Source organism: Lagopus muta, chromosome 7 (genome assembly GCF_023343835.1).
Source record: "Lagopus muta isolate bLagMut1 chromosome 7, bLagMut1 primary, whole genome shotgun sequence".
Lineage (NCBI taxonomy): Eukaryota > Metazoa > Chordata > Aves > Galliformes > Phasianidae > Lagopus > Lagopus muta.
Genome location: NC_064439.1, coordinates 4,105,190 through 4,128,117, shown reverse-complemented (window position 1 = coordinate 4,128,117; position 22,928 = coordinate 4,105,190). Strand labels below are relative to the sequence as shown.

At 52.0% G+C, this 22,928-nt stretch overlaps 1 protein-coding gene across 2 annotated transcripts; it reads right to left on the bottom strand.

Annotated features, from left to right (window-relative positions):
- Window positions 1–339: 339 nt before the first annotated feature.
- Window positions 340–22,926, bottom strand: KLHL18 (kelch like family member 18). Of its 2 annotated transcripts, none has more exons than XM_048950334.1 (13): window positions 22,640–22,926; window positions 14,084–14,214; window positions 13,594–13,734; window positions 11,222–11,420; window positions 10,260–10,420; window positions 9,700–9,836; window positions 8,473–8,710; window positions 6,386–6,490; window positions 5,988–6,099; window positions 1,107–4,447; window positions 912–1,022; window positions 758–841; window positions 340–678 (listed from the first exon to the last, which is right to left on the bottom strand). In XM_048950334.1, the coding sequence occupies exons 1-10, from the start codon at window positions 22,781–22,783 to the stop codon at window positions 4,061–4,063; spliced, it is 1,755 nt and encodes a 584-aa protein (XP_048806291.1). In that variant the 5' UTR covers window positions 22,784–22,926; the 3' UTR covers window positions 340–678; window positions 758–841; window positions 912–1,022; window positions 1,107–4,060. The 2 variants fall into 2 exon arrangements, with proteins under 2 accessions (XP_048806291.1, XP_048806292.1); XM_048950335.1 differs by having other exon boundaries at window positions 341–678; window positions 8,473–8,695; window positions 22,640–22,925.
- Window positions 22,927–22,928: the final 2 nt, after the last annotated feature.

Here is a 22,928-nt window from a genome sequence, read left to right as displayed (position 1 = left end):
TTGGGATGAGGCTCCATCCCATTGCGGTCTGGATCCCAGAGACAATGGAGGTTCCAGGCACCCCCAGACCCATGGGACAGCTGCCATTGGATTCAAGAACTCCTTCCCATTCCTGTCCCCACCCCCATGTGAAGGCTTCTTGACCCACGCACTCCCACAAGCCATTTCCCATTCAACTCCCCATCATCCCCACAGCATTCTGTCCCCAAATCACACAGGCTGTACTCCCAGCTACCCCCCACACAGCAGCCCTGGTCCCCTCCTATCCCCTGCAACAGCCCCCAGGCTCTGAGCCAGACACGTGGAGCAGCCCTGTGTGCTGCCATCTGTTATCAGCCCAAGGGTTGGCCAACGTGCTATTGGCAGCTGGGATGGAGATGCCGCACATGGGGCTGCAGCCGCCCCATCATGACCCAAAAGCTGCAGGTTTGTGCAACCTCAATCCCATTCTACTGCAGGATGGGGGCGAGGCATCACACACACAGCACAGCCCTGGAACATCTTTATTTCAGCCCTTGGGTCTATGGGACGGGCTCCATGGATGAGGTCTGCACGTCCCCTGCTGCAGGATGGATGCGCTCATGGGCTTCAGGACGGTGCTGGCTCCCTGAGGCCAATGGCTCGTGGGGCTGCAGGGCTGTGCCGGCTTCGGGAGCGGGGCTGCCCTGAGCTGCTGGGCTGAAGGATAAGAAATGGGGGTGGGCTTCAGCCCCAAAGTGGAAGGGATGCAGGGAGGAGGAATTCATGCAGCCCTCACCGTCTGCCGGCTGCACTCCAGCAGCGACAGCGGCACGTCAGGCAGGAAGGCAAAGACGGAGATCTGGGCCACGCAGTGCTGGATCTGCTGCAGGATGGGGGGATCAGGAGGGAGCAGTGCTGGGAGGGGGTCCCACACCGTGCCCCACACCCACCTGGCCCGGCCGGGCTCTGCATGCAGCACCGCGTGGCGCCGTGGGGCCGGCGGGGCAGGAGATCTCACGGGCGGTGAGATTGATGGTGAAGTGCGTGCCCCAGTCAAACTTCTGCAAGGGAACGACAGCATTTGGCACAGCAAGAAAGCTCCCTCTTCCCCAAAACCCAGCGGGAAAACCGAGCGAGGCTCCTACCGTCCTGGTGACTCCTTGCAGCTTGAGCAGCCTCAGCCCGCTGCCCGCATCGCGCCCGTGTGCCTCCAGCACGGTGCGGGCCAGCTCGCGTGGTGTGGGGGGCAGTGGGGCGGTGGATGACGGGGCGGTGGGCAGCAGCACAGCCAGCAGCAGCACAGCCAGCAGCAGCACAGCCATGGGGCTCCGCTTCCAGGACAAACACAGGGCTGGGCGGCACGCACGGGAAGGGATCGGATTGCTGCTGTTTTTCTTGGAGAGCCGCAGCGAAGAGAAGCTTTGTGGGGTTTGTTCCCATCCTCCTCCCTGGGCAGCTGGAGAGGCGGTGGGAATTAGAAGGGCTTCGCTTTGGGGCTGCACGTTTTGCCTTGTGTGGGGTGCAGAATCCCAGAAGCACAGGAGTTGGAATGGACTTCTACAGAACGCAGGTTCCCTAGGGCAGGTCGCACAGGAAAGCACCCAGGTGGGTTTTGAACATCTCCAGAGGAGGTAACATCCCCTCTCACCTTCTCCAGGCTGAACAGACCCGGGGCTCTCAGCCTTTCCCCCATCAGTTTCCTGTCTGCCTGATAGTGGGGAGCCCAGCGATGGCCCCAGTGCTCCAGATGTGGCTTCACCAGGGCAGAGCAGAGGGCAGGAGAACCTCCGTTGCTCTGCTGGCCGCACTGGGTGCAATGCACCCCCCAGAGTCCCATTGCAATGCACACAGAGTGACCATGAGCCGGGGACAACAGTTGTGGTCAATGGTTGGCCAACTGCTGGTCAACCACAACACCCAGCTCCTTCCCCACAGAGCTCCTTTCCAGCTCACCCCCGACCTATTCTGATGCATGCAGTAACTCCCCCCAGCTGTAGGACCCCACACTCGCCCTTGCTGAGCCTCACCATCCTCCTCTCTGCCCAACTCTCAGCCTGCCCACGTCTCCCTTTCCCAAATGCAGAGAGCAAAACCCCACTTGGAGCCCCACATTTCTTCTGAGTCCCCTCGCTCTGCTCAGAGCTAGGAGCTGATGCTTGTACAAACAAACTGTTCCCTGCCACAGCCTGCAGCCAGGCAGCTCCCAGCTGGAAGCCTTCCCACTTCCTTCCAAGCCTCCTGGCAGGGAGGGGATCATGCAGATCCAGGGCTAAAGCTGCTGCCCAAAGCTCCCCCCGTCTCTCCTCCCACCCAGGAGCAAGGTGAGGATGCCAAAGCAGCTTCATTTCCATTGCAATACTCGTGCTTTGTTTTGTTTTTCCTTTTTGAAGTGTCTTAGCAGCAGGGAAACCTCGCAATGAATTCACCCAGTGAACCCATCCACTGACGTCCGTATACAGAAGAAATACATACTGACAAAACCACATTTATAGCCAGATATGCTCGTTATATATACCTAAAATATACACAGTACCTGAATATATAGACATCCACATATACACCCAAAGTTAAAATCCCGAGCTGGGAGTCAGCTATGAAGGAGAAGCACGGGTTTGGGTGGGGGGACACCAAAGCTCCTGGAAACACAGGGCAGCAGTGAGCCCCCCGCTGCCTGCAGTGGGCGTAGTGTTGAGGGGCTCCCTGCCCTGTGGCTGTGCTGGTGGGCAGGGAGCCGTGGCTCTCACCATTCACATTCATGCAGGGGAAATGCTGGAGGGCTGATGCAGGCAAGTGGTGCTCGGTGGGTTTGGTTCTGGGAAGGACCAAGCCAGCAGCAGCAGCAGCTCCCTTTGGCTGCAGTGAAAATAGGGTGGAAAATAGCAAAGGGAGAGGGGCTGGAAGCGGTGCTGAGCCCAACGGGACGAGCAGGGACACGGGGCAGCACCTGCAGCCCTGCCACAGTTTGGCCACAGGAAGTTTCCTTGCGTGGCTGCCATGAAATAAGCACATTGCCAAGACCTTTCCCAGCACACAAACCCCAAGACGTTGATCTCAGCCGTGCTGGGGAAGTGTGGTTTCCCACCAGCGCCTTGCAGGGAGGCTGCTGCAGGTTCCTCTGCTCCTCAGAGCTGAACTGCAGCTGCCCCAACACAGCCACAGACCTCCTGTGCTGTCACAAACAGAGGCAGTGATCCCTCTCCTCCTTACAGATCCTGGCCACTCTGCGTCAGCTGCCTCTCACATACCAACGTAGAAAAGCCAAAGCTTATTTCTGGAGACATCTATTGACCATTAAGGGCTATCCTGACCATTCACACCTCGGTTTGCCTCCTCTGTTGAAATCCTAAGGCTGTTGCTTAGTGTGGTTGACATTTGGCATTCTTCCTCCCATGTTTGCTAAAACGCTCCCATGGTTTAACCGACTTTTTCTCCCCCCAGTTTCTCCATCATGTGGCTCTTGTGGAGAAATTTTCCCCATCTAAGCTGAAGAAAGCATTTGGAGAAACCAGCAGTGGCTTGTGCAAGAAGCACCCGAACTTGCAGAGCTTGGACATGGTCTTACAGGCCTACATTGGTAGGTCCTGCCTGCTTTGGTAGACAGGGTAAGATCTCAACGTGGCCAGCATGAAGCTGAAACAACCCAAAAAAAGACCACTGCGGATCAAACTCTTGGGATGCCGGGGTCCTTGCTGCCGACAGAAGGTGTGCAGGTGTTCTTCAAGTCACGGAAGCAGCCATCTGTGCAATTCTGTTCCCTCCCAACCCACACCACCACCTCCCAGCGTTGGCCAAAGCACACCGACGCGGCTGGGCGCTGCTGGGGAGAGGAAGGATTTGCTCAGCTGTGGCTCTGCGCAGAGGCGAAAGCGGGAGGAGGGCAGCTCCTTGCTCAGGGCAGCACATTCACACCTCGCATCGTAGTCCCGAAAACGTCGATCCTTCAGGGGCCTCGGCCCAAGAGCCAAGGGTGGGGGTGGTCGTGTCAAGTTTTTGTGTGTGTTTGAGCACCTGGAGATGGATCTCTCTGGCTATCAGAGCGGGAAACGCCGGCTGGAGCTCTCCCACGATTGTCACAAGGCAGCTCCTCGCCTCTGCCTCCTCAGATGGTCAGCAGGGGGATGCAGCCCACGCCGACCCCCCCCTCGTGGCACACCATCGGGGCCATGAACGTCCAGCGGTTGGTCTCCGGGTCGTACATCTCGACCGAGCTGAGGTTGGACTGTCCATCGTAACCCCCGACGGCGTACAGGCGGCCGCAGTTTGCCACCAGGGACACTCGGCTCCTCCGGGTGTTCATGGGGACGATGAGGTACCACTGGTCCGCCACAGAGCTGTACACTTCAGCCATGCTGAGGAAGGCAGAGCCGTCGTAACCCCCGCACACAAACATCTTGCTTCCCAGCGACGCCGCCCCGTGGCGGCAGCGCTTGTTGAGCATGCTGGCCACCGGGTGCCAGGTGGCCGTGTGCTGGTTGTAGTACTCCACCTACAGACACAGGGATGGCACAGCATCAGGGGGAAGCTCAAGGCAGGCATCCAGCAACGCACAGAGACATCAGACACTTTCGTCAGCTCAAGCTCTAGGGGAAAACGGCGTTAGCAGGGAATCGTGGAATCATCTGAGCTGGATGGGAACTCTAAAGGCCAGCTAGTGCAGCTCCCCTGCACTGAACAGGGACACCCACAGCTCCATCAGCTGCTCAGAGCCCCATTCAGCCTGACCCTGTTCCTTGATTTCATATGCTCCAACTCCATACTGCCATTCAACTTCTTTAATGAGTTGGGTGCCACCAGCCACTGCTGCACAGACCACAGAAAATGCAGCTCCCTTTGCCTCCTTCCCTATTTATCAGCTTCCAGGTTGTGTTTTAAAGAGGTAAAGGAACCTCAAGCTGCACCAGGGGAGGCTCACGTTGGGCATTGGGGAAATTTTCTCCTCCAAAAGAGCTGTAATGCAGTGGCACAGGCTGTCCAGGGGGGTGGCAGAGTCACCATCCCACCTGTTCAAGAAATCTGGAGTTGTGGCACTGAGGTCATGGTGAGGTGGTTTGGTGCTGGACTTAAATTATCTTACAGGTCTTTTCCAACCTTAATGATTCTATGATTTCTAGATAGCAAAAGGAAGATTTACCATTTTCCTCCTGCGTGCAAAACTATGTGGGTGCCCCAGAGCAGAAACAACCAAAGCTGTGAGACCCAAAGGCTGTGTGCTCAAGCTGTCCTCAAAGATCTCTCTAGAGAGACCCCCTGCTTTCCCTGGCAGCACGTTGCAATGGTTCCATGAGGAGACAAAAGGAAAGGAGAGGGGAGAGGAGTGGAGCAGAAACCCCCAACCTCCCACCAGATCAACACCATTCTGTATCCCCTGTGTTTCTGGAGAGACCATCAGATGGATCCCTCCTGCAAGAACTTCAGCACTGCTTCAAACTCATCCAATTCAGGAAGGAGCTGAGACAAGCAGATTTGCAGATCTTGGCTCTGCGTTACTGCAGGCTGCAGACAATCATCTGCACTTGATCTGCTGGGTGAGGTGGAAATAGTTATTGCTGCTCCCTGCAAATCCCTTAATTACAACTTGCTGAGGGCAGCACATGAATGAAAACCCAGTTCAGGTACTGCTTCCTGCATTCTCACTCCCAGGCAGATGAATGAGCCTTGTCTGTCCCACACTAAACCCTGCTTCAGGGGATACACAGGGAAGAAGCACTCACAGTGCATGAACAGGGAATGGCTGTTTGTGAGGGTGGATGGTGATAGGACAAGGGGGAATGACTTTAAACTGAGACAGGGGAGGTTTAGGTTGGGTATGAGGAGGAAGTTTTTCACACAGAGGGTGGTGAGGCACTGTAACAGGCTGCCCAAGGAGGCTGTGGATGCCCCATCCCTGCAGGCATTCAAGGCCAGGCTGGATGTGGCTCTGGGCAGCCTGGGCTGCTGGTTGGTGACCTGCACACAGCAGGGGTTGGAACTGGATGAGCATCGTGGTCCTTTTCAACCCAGGCCATTCTGTGACTCTATGCACTTACACTGTTGAAGATCTGCAGGCCGTCGTGCCCTCCTGACACGTAGATCCTGCCCTCAAACACAGTGACACCAGCAGCGCTGCGGTTGGAGCTCATGGGGGTCACCACTGTCCACCTTGCCAAGAGAGGAGAGAGGTTAGCACAGCAAGCAGCTGCTCCACAGGCTGTCACAGCTCTGCAGGCCTTTCCAGCGCTGGCTTTCAGTACCTCTCCCTTCACTTCTTACTGCATATAAATCATGGGTTTAGTCTGCTTGCACCTCCTGCTGGGAGGGACATCGTACGGAATGCTTCCCACCTAACTTCACGCCGTTTATTTTACTGACAGGGCTCTCTTACATCGTGCATGGCACACCCCTGGCAGCAGCAGGAGGATAAGCTGTAGGCACACAGAGCTCTTACTTGTTTGTTTCTGGAGAATAGGACTCCACGGAGTTGAGCGAGGAGTTTCCATCGTATCCGCCGCAAACGTAGATCTGCCCGTCCAGCACCACGGTTCCCATCGCACTGCAACAAGCAGCAGAGCCACCAGGTGGTTTGGCATGGCCTTACAGCCCACAGCGTGCCAAATCCACCCCAATCTGCCTCATCTGTTGTCTACAATCAATCTTTACAATGCTGGGTCTCCTGAGGGTAAGGTGTCTGACCCTGGAGGTGCACAGGAACAGTGGAGACATGGCACTGAGGGATGTGGTCAGTGGGCATGGTGGGGTTAGGCTGGGGGGTGGACTTGGTGCTATCAGTGATCTGTTCCAACATTAATGACTCTTTTCTGCAGCCAGAGGCCACGCAGCCTCAGGACACACAGGAGGTGCTGTCAGATGTACAGCTGGCTCAGTGAAGGTGCCTGACCCCGCTGGAACACCATCACACAACACCTTCTAAGTTGCCTATTTGGGTGTGCAAAAGGCTACCAAATGGGATGCTTCAAGTAAGAGACTAGAATCCCACTTTTGAAAGTGAAGTCAAAAAACTTCTTTCTACAACCTTGGAAACACAATTCTCAAAGGCAGAACCTCAGCCCTACTTCAAGAGCCAAGGGATTTATACAGCAGCTGAGGTTTTCCAGGCTGGATGTGGCTCTGGGCAGCCTGGTCTGGTGGTTGGTGACCCTGCACACAGTAGGGAGCACTAGATGAGCACTGTGGTCCTTTTCAACCCAGGCCATTCTTATGATTCTATGATTTTCCCCTACACAAGGGCATCTGACACCCATCCTGCTTGGCTTTGGCATGGAGAAACACAAACATGGAAGAGCATCCGCCTCTCATTGTGAGAAAAGCTCCCAGGAGCCTCAACGCTATGGAAAAACTGAGCTTTTCTGCTACACATTATAAATGTGGGTGATCTCACAGGATGGAAACGGCTCTAGGAATTGAGATGAACTCTGCCTCTGAGCCAGACATGAAGCTTTGGTTAGGAACCACAACAGCCAGGACTTGTTCCTGTGACACGCTCCTGTGAAGCAGTGTGGCACCAGCAGTCACAGGGATGCCACCACTGAGAGCCTCGTGCCTCAGATTTCCCATACCCAGCCTCTTGCAATGCAATCTTCCCAAGCAATCCACATCTCAGACCACAACAAACAAACCATGATGATAAACAAGCACTGCAAAGCTTGCAGAACAGCGAGCAATTTAGCAGCTCTCAGTGACCAGGCATGAGTGTGATGAAAACCACAGCAAAACCCATGGAAGCCAGCAGTGTGTTTAATGATGGAAGCAGCCACCGTGTTGTGGTGGGGAGGACAATAATCACACAGCTTAGGAGGTGGGATATCAAAATAACACAGGCAAACCAACCACAAAACGATCCCTAGGGTGGCCATGTACTGTGGAAGCTCTGGTCAAAGCCAAGCACCTTTGGCTTAGCTGTAAATGTCTCTGTCTGGGCTACCAAAATCTTCCTCTCTTTTTGAGCTATGATTCTCCTGTGCTTTCTGGTAGGGAAAGACAATCCTAGCAGTGGCCAGAGATAGAAAAACAGGTTTATTTTTACTCTTAGCAGTGGAGAATTTCCTACACTGTGCTCACCAGTGCTTTGCCTACCATCTAGTATCACAGTATGAAGAAATGGAGCTCTGACTCCTTTCCTTGGGACTCAAGTTCAAATCCTTACAGAATGTTAACACTTTTGACTTCACTCCTATATGTCATGAGAACTAAAAGACCTCTGTAGTTAACAGCTCACACTAATTACTGCTCAGCTGCTTTTCACTTGCTGATCAGTTTCTCTGTAAATCAATGCTGTATTGCTGAGCTGATAAAAGTTGTCCCTTCTTACCAGCAAGAAGCAGCACAGGTGACCCAGATGTGGTCAAGGAAACCTCTCCTGCTTCTGTATCACCCCATTCCTCTACCCCCCTTTTATTTTTCTGCTGTCCCACGCAAGGACCCCTCATTTGGCATCCACCGTCACCCCCCAGCCTTCCTACAACCTCACTTTTATCCCTCCAGCTCCAAAGCCATACATTCAGGGAGCCTGTATACCTTCGTTTGCTGTTCATGCTTTCCACTTTGGACCAGGAATCCATCTCAGGGTTGTACACCTCCACAGTGCTCAGCCTCAGCTGCCCGTCGTACCCCCCGATGGCGTAGAGCAGCCCATTCACCACGGCCACACCAACGCGGCTCCGTGCCGTCGTCATCGGCTGGCACTTCTCCCAGCGGTTGGCAATGGGGTCAAAGACTTCCACCACGTTCAGAGAGTCACCTGCATAAAAATTTGCTACTCAAATTAAAAGGGGGAGACCCATTTCTTCAGCCTCTGCTGCACGGTGGCAGCGAGCTGCTGGGGGAAACTCAGCTGCGCTCTGCGATGCTAAAAGGATTGCGGCGGTGCAAACCCTGCCTGCTCTGTGCAACAGGGCTTGATGAGTCCTAGGCTGAGCAAGTGGGGCCTTCTGTAGCCTCGAAGGGGCAGCAGAGACCTACACTATGCCACATCCACTGGTGTTTCTGCTTTCTGGAAGTACAGCTTCCCTTTAAGTCACCCACGTTGCGGTGTGAAGGAAGAACAGCCATCCCATAGGGCAGTGCCCAGCACGCACCCATTACACAGATCCCACCTCAGTCAGCCGTTCTTTGGCAGACCTTTAAAACCCCAGTGGACATTTCCCAAGCAGACTGTTTAATATTTTTTGCCCCCTATCATAATTGGAGTGGTGTCACACAAGTGCAATGCGTCTGCAGCTGTGATCCTGCAATCCCACCAGCCTCAGCCTAGTATTTCCAAGTTCTGCAAGTTGTTAGGGGCATGGACAACCTCCTCAATACATTGGTTCTTTGAGATACACCAGAACAGCTGTCCTAAGCCTGACAAAGACAGAATTTCTAGAGGGAAGATGTTAAACTGTAGGTACAGCCACCTTGAGCATCACAGGCCAGAGACCTGCACAGCAAGGAGAAAACTCTCCAATGCTTCATGTGAGGCTGGATATTAGGAAGAAAATCCTTCTCCAAAAGAGTGGACAGGCATTGGAACAGATTGGCCAGGGCACTGGTGGGGTTTCCATCCCTGGAGGTGTTCCAGAACTGTGGAGATGTGGCACTGAGGGATGTGGTCAGTGGGGATGGTGGGGATGGGCTGGGGTTGGACGTTCCAGCGTTAACAATTCTATGTTTGTACGAGGGCAAAATGGGATCTTCACGATTCCATAGTCTTACTCAGCAAACTACATAATTCTCTTCGCTGTGGGGAGAGGATGTGCAAGGTACCTGCTGAGTTAAGTCCTCCAACAGCATAAATCAGCCCTGCAATCGACGTGCAGCACCGAGGACGGGTCTTGAATGCTGGGAGGTGCGGTCGACGCTCTGGCATGAGGTGATAATCTTTTGCTTCATCCACTAGATCTCTGAAACCAAAGTGAGATATTTACAGAGTTTGGTGGATCCTGATTCCCCCTGTGATGAAAACCGACTGTCTTAACTCAGATTTAGGCAACTGATTTTCTGCTACCACAGCCAATTCTTTCAGAGTACAACACAGTCCTGCTGCCAGGCTAAAAACGGGGAGGGTGCTTTGCATTTTGCTTTGTGAGGTAGGTATGCAGTGGCACAGGCTGCCCTGGGATGTGGTGTGGTCACTGGAGGTTCAAGAACTGTGGAGATGTGTTCCAGTGGACACAGTGGGGATGGGTCACTGGTTGGACTTGGGGATCTCAAAGGTCTTTTCCAACCTACAGAGACAATTTCAGACTCCAGGACTGCTGAAGCACACTCGTGCTCTGATGCCACTATCCACCCTAAGGTCCTGTTACCCCATGTCCAGGCCTCACCTGCATTTGTGGCAGCAGCGCACCAGGTCGTCTTGTTGCACTCTGTCAGTGAGGAACTGAGGCCGACAAAGGGGCAGGCGGATTTTGGAGAGGAGCTCAGGCAGGAACAGCTCCCTCTGGTCTCTCTCGTAGCGTATCCATGCTAGAGCAGCTTCAAACACCTGCCAGAATAGAGGCAAGGGAAGTTGAAGTTGGTTTTGTTTGTTGCTTTTTTCCCCAAGTTCCTCCTGCTGCCAGTTGTCTGATGGAAAAGAAACCACGTATTGACAGTGATCTTCTCCTCATCTCAGAGGACAGTTTAAAGAGAGAACAGTGATGCTCTTTGCTGCACCAGGGAACTCTCCTGCAGCTCGGCTTTGGCCAAGCCTTGCCTTGACTTAGCCTGCAGCAACAGCTATCTACCCCTGTGAAACACTGAGCTGGTATCTGTAGGCTCCCTCCACAATCACTGCAGACACAGATCTCATCCTAATGCCATTCATCTGCCCTGTTTTGGATGGCTACTTTGCAGTAAGATGCATTGTGTTCCTGACTTGAGATTACAAAGGGAGCCTGGCTTCCTGGGGACACACACTCTCGACTCACAGGACTCTCTCTAAGCTGAGGTTGGGTTGTCTGCTGGGCCACTTCAAACAGATCCATTAAAGAAGCCCTCTCTTATCCTACATGGAGGCAGTGGTAGAACTGCTTTTTAGTCACCTCCTAGAAAGAACAGGACAGGTTTTCTGGCTCAAAGACAGGCTCTGTTTCTCTTACACTGAAAGATTCTCAACAATGCTGAAACATCCCAGAGCAGCTCAGCCTGTCCAGAGGAGCTTCTTGATGGCAAATTCAGTGGAATATTAACTATAAAATGCTCCAGAGAAGTCCTGGGCTGGAAGGAGGCTCCTTTTGCCTATGCCCTCAGCCTCATCCTCCAAGGAAACAAGTGGCTCTGCTGATCTCTGTGCCCACACACACACCTGCTCTTCAGACTTCACGTTGAGCTCATCCCGAGAAACGAGCTCCAGGACGTCCTCAAAAGGCAGAGCCAGGAACTCCTCAGACATGGACACCTCCACGAAGTGCTGGTGAATGAAGCTGTTGGCAGCATCGTAGAGCACTGCGCACATCATCGTCTCTGCAAACTGCCGCACGCCCAGGCAGTTCTTTGGGTGAAGCCTGGCAAGGGGAGGGAGAGCAGAAGTAACGTCAGTTTAACACAACAATGACAAAATAGCAAATGGGTTCAGGGCAGCAACTGCAAGCAGACCCAAAGGATGGAAACCACGACCTAAAGTCTCCCCTTAAACCTGCCAAGCTGCACTGGGCAGGCTGCTGGCTCTGCTCTAAGGTCATGGGTTGTGAGTTTGGGGGAAGTGTGAGGCCATGCCCAGCAATCCTTCTCCCACATCTCTGCCTCCTATGTGTGTACCTCTGTAACTCCAGTGTTGGACAAAGCTGCATTCGAGCACAAAGCACAAAAAGTGTAACCAGGTATTGATTGTAGGTATGCATACAGCAGAACAGCACCTGTTACATCCTCTTAAAGCCATTTCCTGATGTGAAGGTTTTCTCACCAGAGATGCCTTAGCAGCTGGAGATAACATGGTGAGAAGCACTGCTACAGTTTGGAGCAAGAACAGCTCCATAGAGCTGTTCAGCAGCATAAACAACTGGAAAAGGTGATACTCACCACAAGCAGGTGCTCTACAGAGGCAGCAATGTGACCTGGACACTTCTATCCCAACGAGGAGCCCTGCCCAGCACTGGCATGTCATTGCTCAAGAAGAGCCACCAGTTGTGATGCTTTGTGGCACTGATCAACAGATACTGAAGTACGTGCTGTTCACATGGGGAAACATTGGGGCCCAGTTATTGGCAGTGGTGTCCAGATGCAGGAAAGGATGTGAAACCACTTGTACTCGCTCAGGGGCAAATGGCCTGATTTAAAACTGCCCTAAAAAGCAATGCACAGTGCTGATGGAGGGGAACTTTCACATTAGGATGACCCTCAAAGCTCACACAGCTACTCTACAAAGCTCTGCCCCTTGCATTCCCATGCACTCCAATCTATGCAGGTCTGAAGCTCATGCTTTTGCATTCCTCTTTGACACTTCAATTACTCTGGACCCAGATTACACGTACACAGACCCTCAGGCTGAGCTCACACAGTTTGTATGTGGGGGGCAGACTGCATCTCACAGCAGTGTCCATTCTAGGTCTGCCCCTGGGAACTGAGACAACAGCCAGAGAGGGCCTGCTTACAGCACAGCACAGGTGAAATATCCCAGTCGTGTTCCCACATAAGAAAGAGAGCTTGGTGTGCTCCAGCTCTTCTGAATGGACAGAGGACACCAGGTTTCCTGTTACTGAGTGACAGCCAAGCACTCAAAGCAAGGACTTAACTCAATACTCCATTGCTCCAGATCTGGGAGAAATGTGGCAGCCAAACTTGTGGCAAACCAAACAACCTTGATTAGCTCAGATCTAGATCCAGCCACCTAAAGCTAGAAGGAGCTTCTAAATCAACCACTACCCACCTCTTTCCAACTTTGTCACATCCACAACCCCAAGTAAAATGGTTTTGAAAGAAAAATGAATACTCTACAATCTCATATAACCTCATTTTAAAACAGAGACTCGGGATTCACGTGGATCAGTAAACTGGAACATCCTGAAACAGAGGAAACAGTTTTTTCTCCTCAATCCATAGTTTTCATTCTATTTAGAAGTGATGTAACAACTAGAGGAGACACTGCATTCAGTACGTGTGTTTAATCTCCCACCACGGAATACAAAGAGCAGCTGCAGAGAAATCAGGCTGAGGAGTGAGGGGGAAGAGAAGCACATCAGGTTCCTGGCACAGCCTGAAGCTGTGGTATGTTTCCAAGGAATAACCCTGCTTTTTGCTTTCCAGATCATGCTGCTGGAATGATCTTACAGCCAAACATCAGCTAGAGGACTGGAAAAACTGGAATCAATTAACTCTGCCACTGCTTCCTATCCAACTCTGGGTCTGTTTGTTCCTCCCCTCCCATACAGTCAGCAGCAGGAAGGGGAACTGCTGGGAGGATGGGTTTGTTAATGGAGAGGCAGCGTTGTGCTGGGTACCTGGCTAACCCTGAACAAGGGAAATGTAAACTCAGTTTTGCTGTAGATAATAATTCCCACAGCTGGCCAAGGCCTTATGCTGTCCCCAGATGCAGCATCTTGCAAACAATGTATTTTATAGACAAGGAGAACGGTGAGCCTCAGGAGACAGAGACCTTCTTATCGTGTTGGCTTAACCCAAGCCACAGAAATGACTTCTGCAGAAGACAAGCAGTGAGCACGTGAACTGGCAGCCCCTTACCTCTCTCTGAGGAAGGTGCAGCAGGCATCCTTGATGTTCTGCAGCTGCAGGAAGCTGGCTCCCATCAGCAAAGACTGCACGTTCTGCTGATCGATCGCCAGGTGCCCGTTGTAGGCAAAGTTGATCAGAGCCTCAAGTGCGCTGAATAACGGGGAGAAAGAGTGGGAGATCTACTGAATTCAATTAACCTGAAACAGGGCACTGCTAACAGAATCATAAAATGGCCTGGGTTGAAAAGGACCACAATGCTCATCTCATTTCAACCCCCTGCTGTGTGCAGGGTCGCCAACCAGCAGACCAGGCTGCCCAGAGCCACATCCAGCCTGGCCTTGAATGCCTGCAGGGATGGGGCAGCCACAACCTGCTTGAAAATCCCTCCAGAAAATCCTTCCTAGTGCAGTTCATGGAGGGCAGGCTTTCAAGCTTTGCACATGCAACACTAAGTCCTGCAAAGGACTCGTTACCCTGCACAGCTGCCTGGGGAATTTACCTGGGGTCCATCCCCTGCATGACGATCTCATCCTGCTTGCACTCCATCATGTCGTTGGTGAACATGGCATGGAAGTAGGGGATGGAAGCTGCCAGCACGATCCGGTGAGCGCTGAATTTATGGTCCCCCACCTAAAAGGAGAGGAAAAGAAGCAGGAGAGAAGGTCAGCACCATCCACCACCAATCACACAGTCCAGATGATTCCCTCTTGCACAGCCTGAGGGCTGAAAGACAATTTCAATCTGCAAAGAACACTCTGTCTTTTGAACTTGAACTTCTGAATCTGGTTTTCAGCCTCCTAATTACCACTGTGATGGCATTACAGTTCCATAGACAGAAAGCCAGTCACCTTTACCACAACCTCATCCCCTTTCAGCCTACGTAGGATCTGCTGCACCAGCTCACATTTATATCCTCTAAAAGCCTTCATGGAGAGAGGTTTGGAAGCAAGGAGAGGTTCTTGCATCTCCAATTCCACTTCTCACTGCAGATGCTGAAAAGATTTTACTCACTGCAAAATTACACCAATCTTTGCTCTGATGACTCCTCTACATTAGGTCAGAGCTGTTATTTTTCCCATTTTCCACACTAACCTGACTCAGGCTAGTCTACACCCATCTGAGCTGGTACAGAACTGCCTTTTTCTCCCACTTCAGCAACATTTTCCCTTTTGAGCTTTGTTTCAGCACAGCAAACAAGCTGGCACAGTGGGTGCTCTGCTCTCCAGGTCAGCCAAGAATCCTCCTGTTCTCTTATGCACCTCACTGCAAAAAGCTTCGTTGCCTTTTCATGTCCAGGCAGTTTATTAGCAGAAATGTTACTCGCATTTGGGGTTTTATGCTTAAATCAAACCCAGTGCCTTGTGTATTCCTTTAAGCCCACATCTACTGCACTCTGTCAATATGACTTCCTGGGAGTTTAGAAAGCAAAATCCCCAGCATTCAGAAAAAAGAAAGAGGAACTGAGCACTGCACAAGACGTGTAAGCAAGAGATGGGCCTTTCCCCTTCTCTCCTTGCTCTGCTAACTTCACCCTACAGGAGATGACTGTGGCAACTGACTATGATGCAGAAAGAGGCAGGAATGAGATGCTTTTGGGCTTGGCAGATGAGGATGGTGTTCCTTAGGAGGGAGGGAGGAATCAGCTCTAATAGAGCTACAGACAGCAAGTGCTGCACTACAGCATGGCTCCAGCCCACCTGCAGCACTGACGTTGGGTTAGCAGGTACCAGATGGGTTTGGAGGAGAGCTCCCAGCTGGGCAGTGCAGAATGTGCCTGAGCAACCACTGAAGGGTGCAAGAACATCTGAACTGAATCTCACTTCTACACAATTTGTGAAAAACTTTATCCTCCAGCTGCAATTACAACAGACTGTAGCAATGCTTGAGCACTGGTGCAGAGCTGTGCTCTCCAAACAAATCCCTGCACTCCGATCCCAAGGGTGGCACAGCTTCAGGGATGCGTAGCCACAGTTCCACCCCACGATGCAATGCCTCCCTAGAAATAATGCACCTGGTTATTGCAGAAGCCATCACTTACAGTCACACAGCAAGATTCCAGCTGGGTTAATGAGAGCTCTATCATCACAGGGAAGAAATACCTTGTCCTTGGCAGCACCACCCAGCCGCTCGGCAGCTCCCAGGGACAGGCGTGTTCCCTGGTTGGGTTTCACCCCTCTTTAAGGAAAGGGTTTCACCCTCTGGAATGCCCCATTTAACAGAGTGAGAACACTGGGATGATCCTGCACCAGCAAGGCGGGCTGTGAGCTCATCAGGGCTGGTTCTAATTGCTGCAAGAGAAACCTTGCGTCCCCACACAGAGCTGAGCCCTGCATCCCCATCCACACTTCCCTCATGCTGACTTTGTGGGTCAGGGAAATAAAACAGAAACAAGCTGTGTGAAAAAGGGAATCATTTCTGCTGTCTTAGCAGGGGAAAGGGAGGATGGGAGCTCTGTGGCTGCATCAGCAAACAGCTGGGCCAGCTGCGTGCTGCCATCGCCACCAGCCAAGAGGTGCTGTGCAAGATAAGACTTGCAATCCTGTTTTATTTGTTATTTTTCTTAATTTGCTCATGCAATGATAGAAGGCCCTCGAGGAGATTCACGAGCAGGGATCTCCAGGCCAGAATCCATCATTATGTTTGTACCATCAGTGCTTAATGACAAGTCCTGAAGGAACTGCTCAACTTCTGCAGGCAAATGGCAATACCTGTTTTTCCTGTATGAGGTGAAAAATACTTCTGAGGATGATCACAGCACATGCCCTCTCAATTCATGCTTGCCTCTCATGATTCAAAAAGTGCTTCCCATCTCCAAAGCCGAGCCATCTCCCTCCCCTCTGAACACAGAAGCATGCTCTCCTACATGTGTTGTCCACCCAATGCAGTCACAGTGCAGTTTGATGACAGTTTGTGCTCTCCTTGCCTCTTCCTTTCATAGAGTCACGAAAGAACCCAAATTAGGAGGGATTCATACGGATCATCAAGTCCAACTTCTGTCCACCAGCAGGTTTCCACTTGCTCCAAATCCATCACAGCCCTGCCTGCTAATTCCAGAAGCAACAGCAGAACATTTAAAAAAAGGCAAAAAAGGCTCCCTTGGGTTGAGTAACCCCATTCCTGTCATTGCCAAGCACTGGTGCAGCAGAGGGATTGTCTGTTCAGTTCTTGTTTTGATCTTACAGAGCAGCTCTCACCCGGCTGCCTTTGGAGCTGAGTGCCCTTTCTGTTCAAAGGAACCGTTTTCCTTTTAGTTCTGTGATTCCATACAGCTGCACATGCTCCAGAGGACAACAAACCCTTTCCAAAGGGCAGCGTGGTGCCAAGGCACAGCTGGCACCTCCTGCAGCAGCACTCCCTGCTGCTAACAGGGTCTCTTTGCCTACCTAATGGCACAGACCAACCACTGAGGCACTTCTGTACACCAGGCTGGCACTCAGCATTCAGCTTCCCTCACTCTGCAGCACCACGGGACTGGCATCTAAAGCAGGATCTCAGTGGGGAGCTTCAGCTCTGAGCTGAATGGGAAAGCTCTCATTGGCAGTAACAGATCATTTTGTGGCAACACCTGTGATGGGGTTGGGAATTGAGCATTCCTGTTGAAGTAATCACAAAACACTGCGTTTGTCTGTTGGTTTTTTAGTGCTGGCATCAGCTGACCAAGGGAGAGCAACTGGTGTTCACCCAGATTTGTGCAAGGCTTTTGACACGGTCCCACACAACTGGACTGGAGAGATGTGAGTTGGAGGGTGGACTAGTCAGTGGATAAAGAGGTTGCAACCATAGAGCTGTGGTCAGTGGCTCTGTATCCAGATGGAGGGCAGTCGTTGAGTGGCATCCCCCAGGGTTCATCTTGGTACCAGTGCTCCTCAACATCCTTATCAATTATATAGATGATGGGATCGAGTGCACCCTCAGCAAGTTTGCAGGCCATACCAAGCTGAGTGGTGCAGTTGAGGCAATAAGAAGGGATGGCATCCAGAGGGACCTGCACAGCCTTGAGAAGTGGATGCACATCAACTTCACGAGGTTCAACAAGTGCAAGGTGTTGGGTCAGAGCAATCCTAGCTGTGAGTACAGACTGGGAGAAGAACTGCCTGACTTCTGAGCACTGAGAGTGCTGCATCCAGGCTGCCCAGAGAGCTGTGGGTGCTCCATCCCTGCAGGTGCTCAGGGTCTGGCTGGATGGGGCCCTGAGCAGCCTGAGCTGGTGTGAGGCAACCAGCCCACAACATGGCTTGGAATTGATCTTCAAGGTCCCTTCCAACCCAAGCCACTCTGCCATTCTATGATATGCTCTCTCTCCTACAAAAGAACAGGGCCTTTCTTTTAAGGCAAAATACACTGCTTTATGTATTGGCAGTGTATAGTTCTGTTGAACAGAACTGCTGCTTGCAAAGCATCCTTCAACCACAGATATGACAGAATCCCCTTTCTCTAGCTGATTAACAGAAGGCGTGTTCTCCCTTACATTCCCACGAAATCCTCACTAGTTCCAGGGCACAAAGAAGCTTTCTCCATTGAAAAATGGTGTAGGTGTACTAAATGCATCTATTGTTTTTGGGACAATACGCTGCAGAGCTGAGATGTCTCCTGAGCCCTCTGCTGCAAAGATCATTTTAAAAACACACTCCTTTCCTGAGCTGGCACGGCACTGGCACTCCAGACTCAGGAGGACATTGTAGGAATTAAGCTGGTGGCTTTCTGTGAGGGGAAGTAAATGAAAGCAGTGCAAGCATGCTGTGAAATCAGCTTGCTTGCTATGCACAAGGAAGCCAAGCACAAAGCTCAGTGCAGAAACGCGTGGTTTCTGCTAACACTTCAGGTTTAATGTCTACACGGAGTGCTAAAAATATTTGTCTTCATATAAGGGAATAGAGCCCAGAGCAGCTGAGACGTGGGGACAGAAGAGAGAAAACGACTCCAGCTGTAATCCAAAGCAGCTCCTTACTTCTGCAGACCAAGATTTCCTTAAGATCCTTACAGTGAAGGTCTCGCGTGCATGAAAGATTATCTGGTTTTAAATTGAGCAGCTCCTATTAGAGAGCTACTCTCTGCCCCTGGGCTCGTTGTGCTTGGTGGTCCCAGCAGTGTGCCCACACGTGTGCAGAGCAACAGGGGCTCTCTGGGACCCTGCTGGAACCCAAATCTTTAATGCAGGGCTCTGATAAAACAGCTGGCTTAGTAGAAAGCTCATTGATTTCTCCCAATAAGATAAAACCAATGGCAGTGCTGGTAGTGGAAATAACACTCAAAGCTTTGCGTTGCGAAAAGAAATGGTACTAAGTGTGAAATGCTTCGGGTGTAAAGAGCTCCAGAGAGAACCTGAATGGCAGCACAGTCTGAAAATAACCCCAAGATCTCCTGAGAAACTGCTTTGTATTTACCTCCAGGGGAAAAAAAGGGATAGGAACAGAAATCCAAGCTCGCCAGATGCATCCGAAAACCCACAGTAAGTGACTGCAGTCACATCCAACCAGCTCTGCAGGTGACACCTGGAGATGCCCCCATGGGCAGAGATGGCATGCCAAGCCTTAACCCATCTCTAAAGGTGGGCAAGTGTTGTCAGCCCCAGGTGATAAAGCCTGAGGACCCAGGATGGTGCAGGAGGGAAGCTTCCATTCTGCATGTGCTAGGAGCGCTTTGTGCTTGGCACTTCTTCATCACCAGCACACCCACAATCAGCTCTGCTGTAACAGCAACGTAGGATGAGGAGAGACACAAATCCCACATGCACAGCAGAGGATTTTCAGCAGTATTACCAGCACAACCTGCCACCAGCTGTGCTGTGACAGAGTTCAGGAAGTTCAGGAGTCCCCAGACCTGGATCCCAAAAGAATGGAGCAATAGCAGAAATTTGGCCTTAGTAAGCAAAGTCCTGCTTTCACCAAAGGAAAATTAACAGTGACCACACATAAGGTGTGCCTCTGTTTTCTCCCTCCGTTTATTCACGTTTGTTTCTTCCAAATCATCCTAAAATTATCCTTTATGTAAACACTTAAGCTGCTTTCAGGGTGCTGCCAAAGGGAGACTGAAAGGGCAGATGCTTGCACGGAGCATCTGTAGAAGGAGCTGACTTGCAGCTACTGAGAAAGGCTTCTCCAGTCTCAGCCATCCACAAGGGGTAGGAGCTTTGGCTCTGGTGGTGCACACTCCCTAAGCCTTGAGGAAGACACGTGGCTCAGCCATTGCCCAGTGATGCTTTGCTTTCACATGGGCAACCAGGAGCAGATTTCCCAAGGCTGAGCTGGAGTAATCAGAGATCTGACAAAGCCAGGCACATCAGCACTTCTTCATAATTACGCCTAAACCACACTGCCTGATGCTGAGGCTGCTATAGAGCAGGACAAACAGTGGCAGTGTAGTTTCTGAGAAAGGAGACCCAATTCCACACCTCCATCTGGATGAACGAACGCTCATCTGGCTTTACAAGGGGAAATGATTCCAACGAACAAGCAGGAGCACCAATGATTCCTGATAACGTGAAGCCCATTTGCACAGCAAACACTTCTCTTGCTGAGAATAGTTGAGCCCACACTGAGAGCAGGAAAAAGGCCACCAAAAAACAGAACCATGCCACAAAAGCACTGCTGGTTCCTGTTTCAGCTGCGAGCTGGGATGCCAGTCACATCCCAAACCAATTACTGGCCCACAGCAGTGCTGGGCAGGTGTTTTTCTTTCTTAAGCTGATGGTTTAGAAGAAGCAGAGTGAAAATAAGGCAACAGACCCACTGCAGCGCTGCAATGTACACTGGGATCCACTGCAGGCTCTTCCAGGTACCGACCTGAAACGCTGCTGCATCCCATCCCTATTTGGGTTCAGTACTCTGCCCCTGGCAGACGATTCCCTTTGCAGGCTCCTATGCAGGATTCAGCTTCCTCATCCGATGCAGAATGCGTTCCTGAGCAAGGTCAAGGCAAAGCAGCTTTTACGTCAGCTGCGCCCAGCAAACTGATTCTAAGACACTTCCCAAGTTCAGCTAAGAATAATTACCCTCCCAACACGCAGCAGTGCGTGCTGAGCAAGCTGGAGGAGACACCTTGTACTGAGTGATGGCTTGGCTCTCATACAGCAGCAGCACTAATTCAATTGCTACAGGACGCACTGGCCAGGGCTGAGCAATCTGATTGAAAGAGAGAGAGAGAGGCAGAAAATTCTGACATGATGGCTCAGAACAGCCTGAGCCATCCCACTAATGGAGGATTCTGAGGGCATGGTGTACAAAGAAAGCTGGACTGGTATTCAAACCAATGTGGGAACGCCTCTGTCAAACTCATCGTGTGGTGTTGGGATGTCTCCTGGGTGTAATTACAAATTATCCTGGTGGTGGAAAAAATTAGGACTCGTTTTGAGGAAGACAGAGGCATGCTGTTAAATACATTTTAAGCTTTTGCAGAAATGAAAGGCTTCACACCCTGCCCAGACAACGACAGTTGATGTGAGAAAACGTAATATGAAAAAGGAGTGGGGGCCAACACGGTGCCCTCAGCCATCAAGCTGCCCAGCACAGCAACAACAAGCATCCTGACAGCTGCACTGGAGATCTCTTTAAGCCAGATTTTAATTTTGCTTTACATTTCCCACTCTGCAAGGGAAGACATAAAGATAAGACAGACCAAAAGAAGTACTTCTGAGATGGTAAAACTACTGTTATGAAAACTATTTCCAGTGACTTTTGCAGAACAACACTGAGGTGTTATCTGAGATACCCCAGGACCATGACACTGTTTCTTGTCCACCTCTGGATGAAGCAAAGCAGAACAACTGAGTGACAGAAACCTGCTCTGGGGCAGCCATAGCCTCACCATGCTGCTGCAGAGAATGACAGAGTCAGGAAGGTTGGAAAAGGCCACTGAGATCCACTCCACCATGCCCACTGACCATGTCCTTCAGTGCCACATCTCCACTGTTCTGGAACACCTCCAGGGACAGTGACACCACCACTTCCCTGGGCAGTCTGTGCCAGTGCCCAACCACTCTTTCTCAGAAGCGCTTCCTAATATCCAACCTGACCATCTCGAATCCACCTTGATGCCATCACCTCTCATCCTATCCTGGCTCTCACCTACTTGGAACCTACTTTGGAACCTCCTGGTTCCAAAAATAATGGGGAATGGGGATTGTTGCTTCCATACGCTCAACACCAAAACAGCTGGAGGAGGCCTGCAGCTGCCTCTCATCCCCAAAATGGGGGCTCTCCTTCTTCCCACCAAAGAGTACTGGGGGATGGGGGAGAAGTGCGAGTCCCCACTTTCTTTTGATTAAAGAAGGGGACCCTCATCTTCATCAGCAAAGAGACATGGGAGGTCCCACAGCTCCACCTTCTTCTCACCTGAAGGGGGGACCCTCAGCTCCCCTCTTCACCTCCCTAAAATTCAGGCCCCCAGCTCCTCCCTTCCTTGTTCCAAAAGGGATGGAAAAGGGATATCCCTAATTGTAATACTTCTCACCACCGAAATAGCCGGGGAGGCCGCTCAGCTCCCCCATAAATAGAGTCCCTCAGCATCCCCCTTATCCCTCCAAGCTTCTTCCCCCCATACTGGAGTCTTCAGCTGCCCCCCTTCCTGATTCCAAAAGGGATGGGGAGGAGGGAACCCTCCTCCCACGCTCCTCAACGCCAAAATAGCTGAAGGGGAGAACTCAGCTCCCACTTTCTCCCCATAAAAGGGGATACTCGTCTCCTTCACCCTCTCCCCAAAATGAGGGCTCTTAGTTGCCCTCTTTTCCCCTCAAAATGGGGCCCTCGGCTCCTCCTTCTCTTCACTGAAAGGACCTGAGTGGGGGCCCTCAGCCCCCCTTTTCCTCCTGCAAAATGGGGGTTCTCCCCCCAAACTGGGGCCTTCAGCTCTCCCTTCTCCTCACCAAAGGGATTTCGGGTGCCCTCACCTCCTCCTTTCTCCTCCCTTAAGAGAGCAGCGAGGCTTTCATCTCCCTTCTTCCTCCCCAAACGGGGACCCTCAGCTCCCCCTTCTCCCCCCCCCAGAGGAACGCAGGGACCCCGCACCCCCAACCTCACGAAAACCCCTCGCCCCCACCCGGAGCTCCCCAAGCCCGCACCTTGAGGGTCACATCGCACAGCTTGCCCTGCCTCCGGATCTCGCCCATCACGCCGTAGCCACGGCTGGGCAGGTCTCCAACCGAGAAATGTACCAGGTCCTCGGGGTCCAACTCGGGCTCGGCTGCGGCCGCCGCCTCCAGCATCGTCCTGACCGCCGCACCGCGCTTCCCTACCCCGCTCCGATCCGCTTCGCTTCGCCTCCCCCGCACGTTGACCCCTCCCGGCCGCCGTAGCGCGGCCTCGGCCCCGCGGGAGGAAACGCTCCGCCTCCCGCTTCCGCCTCACTCA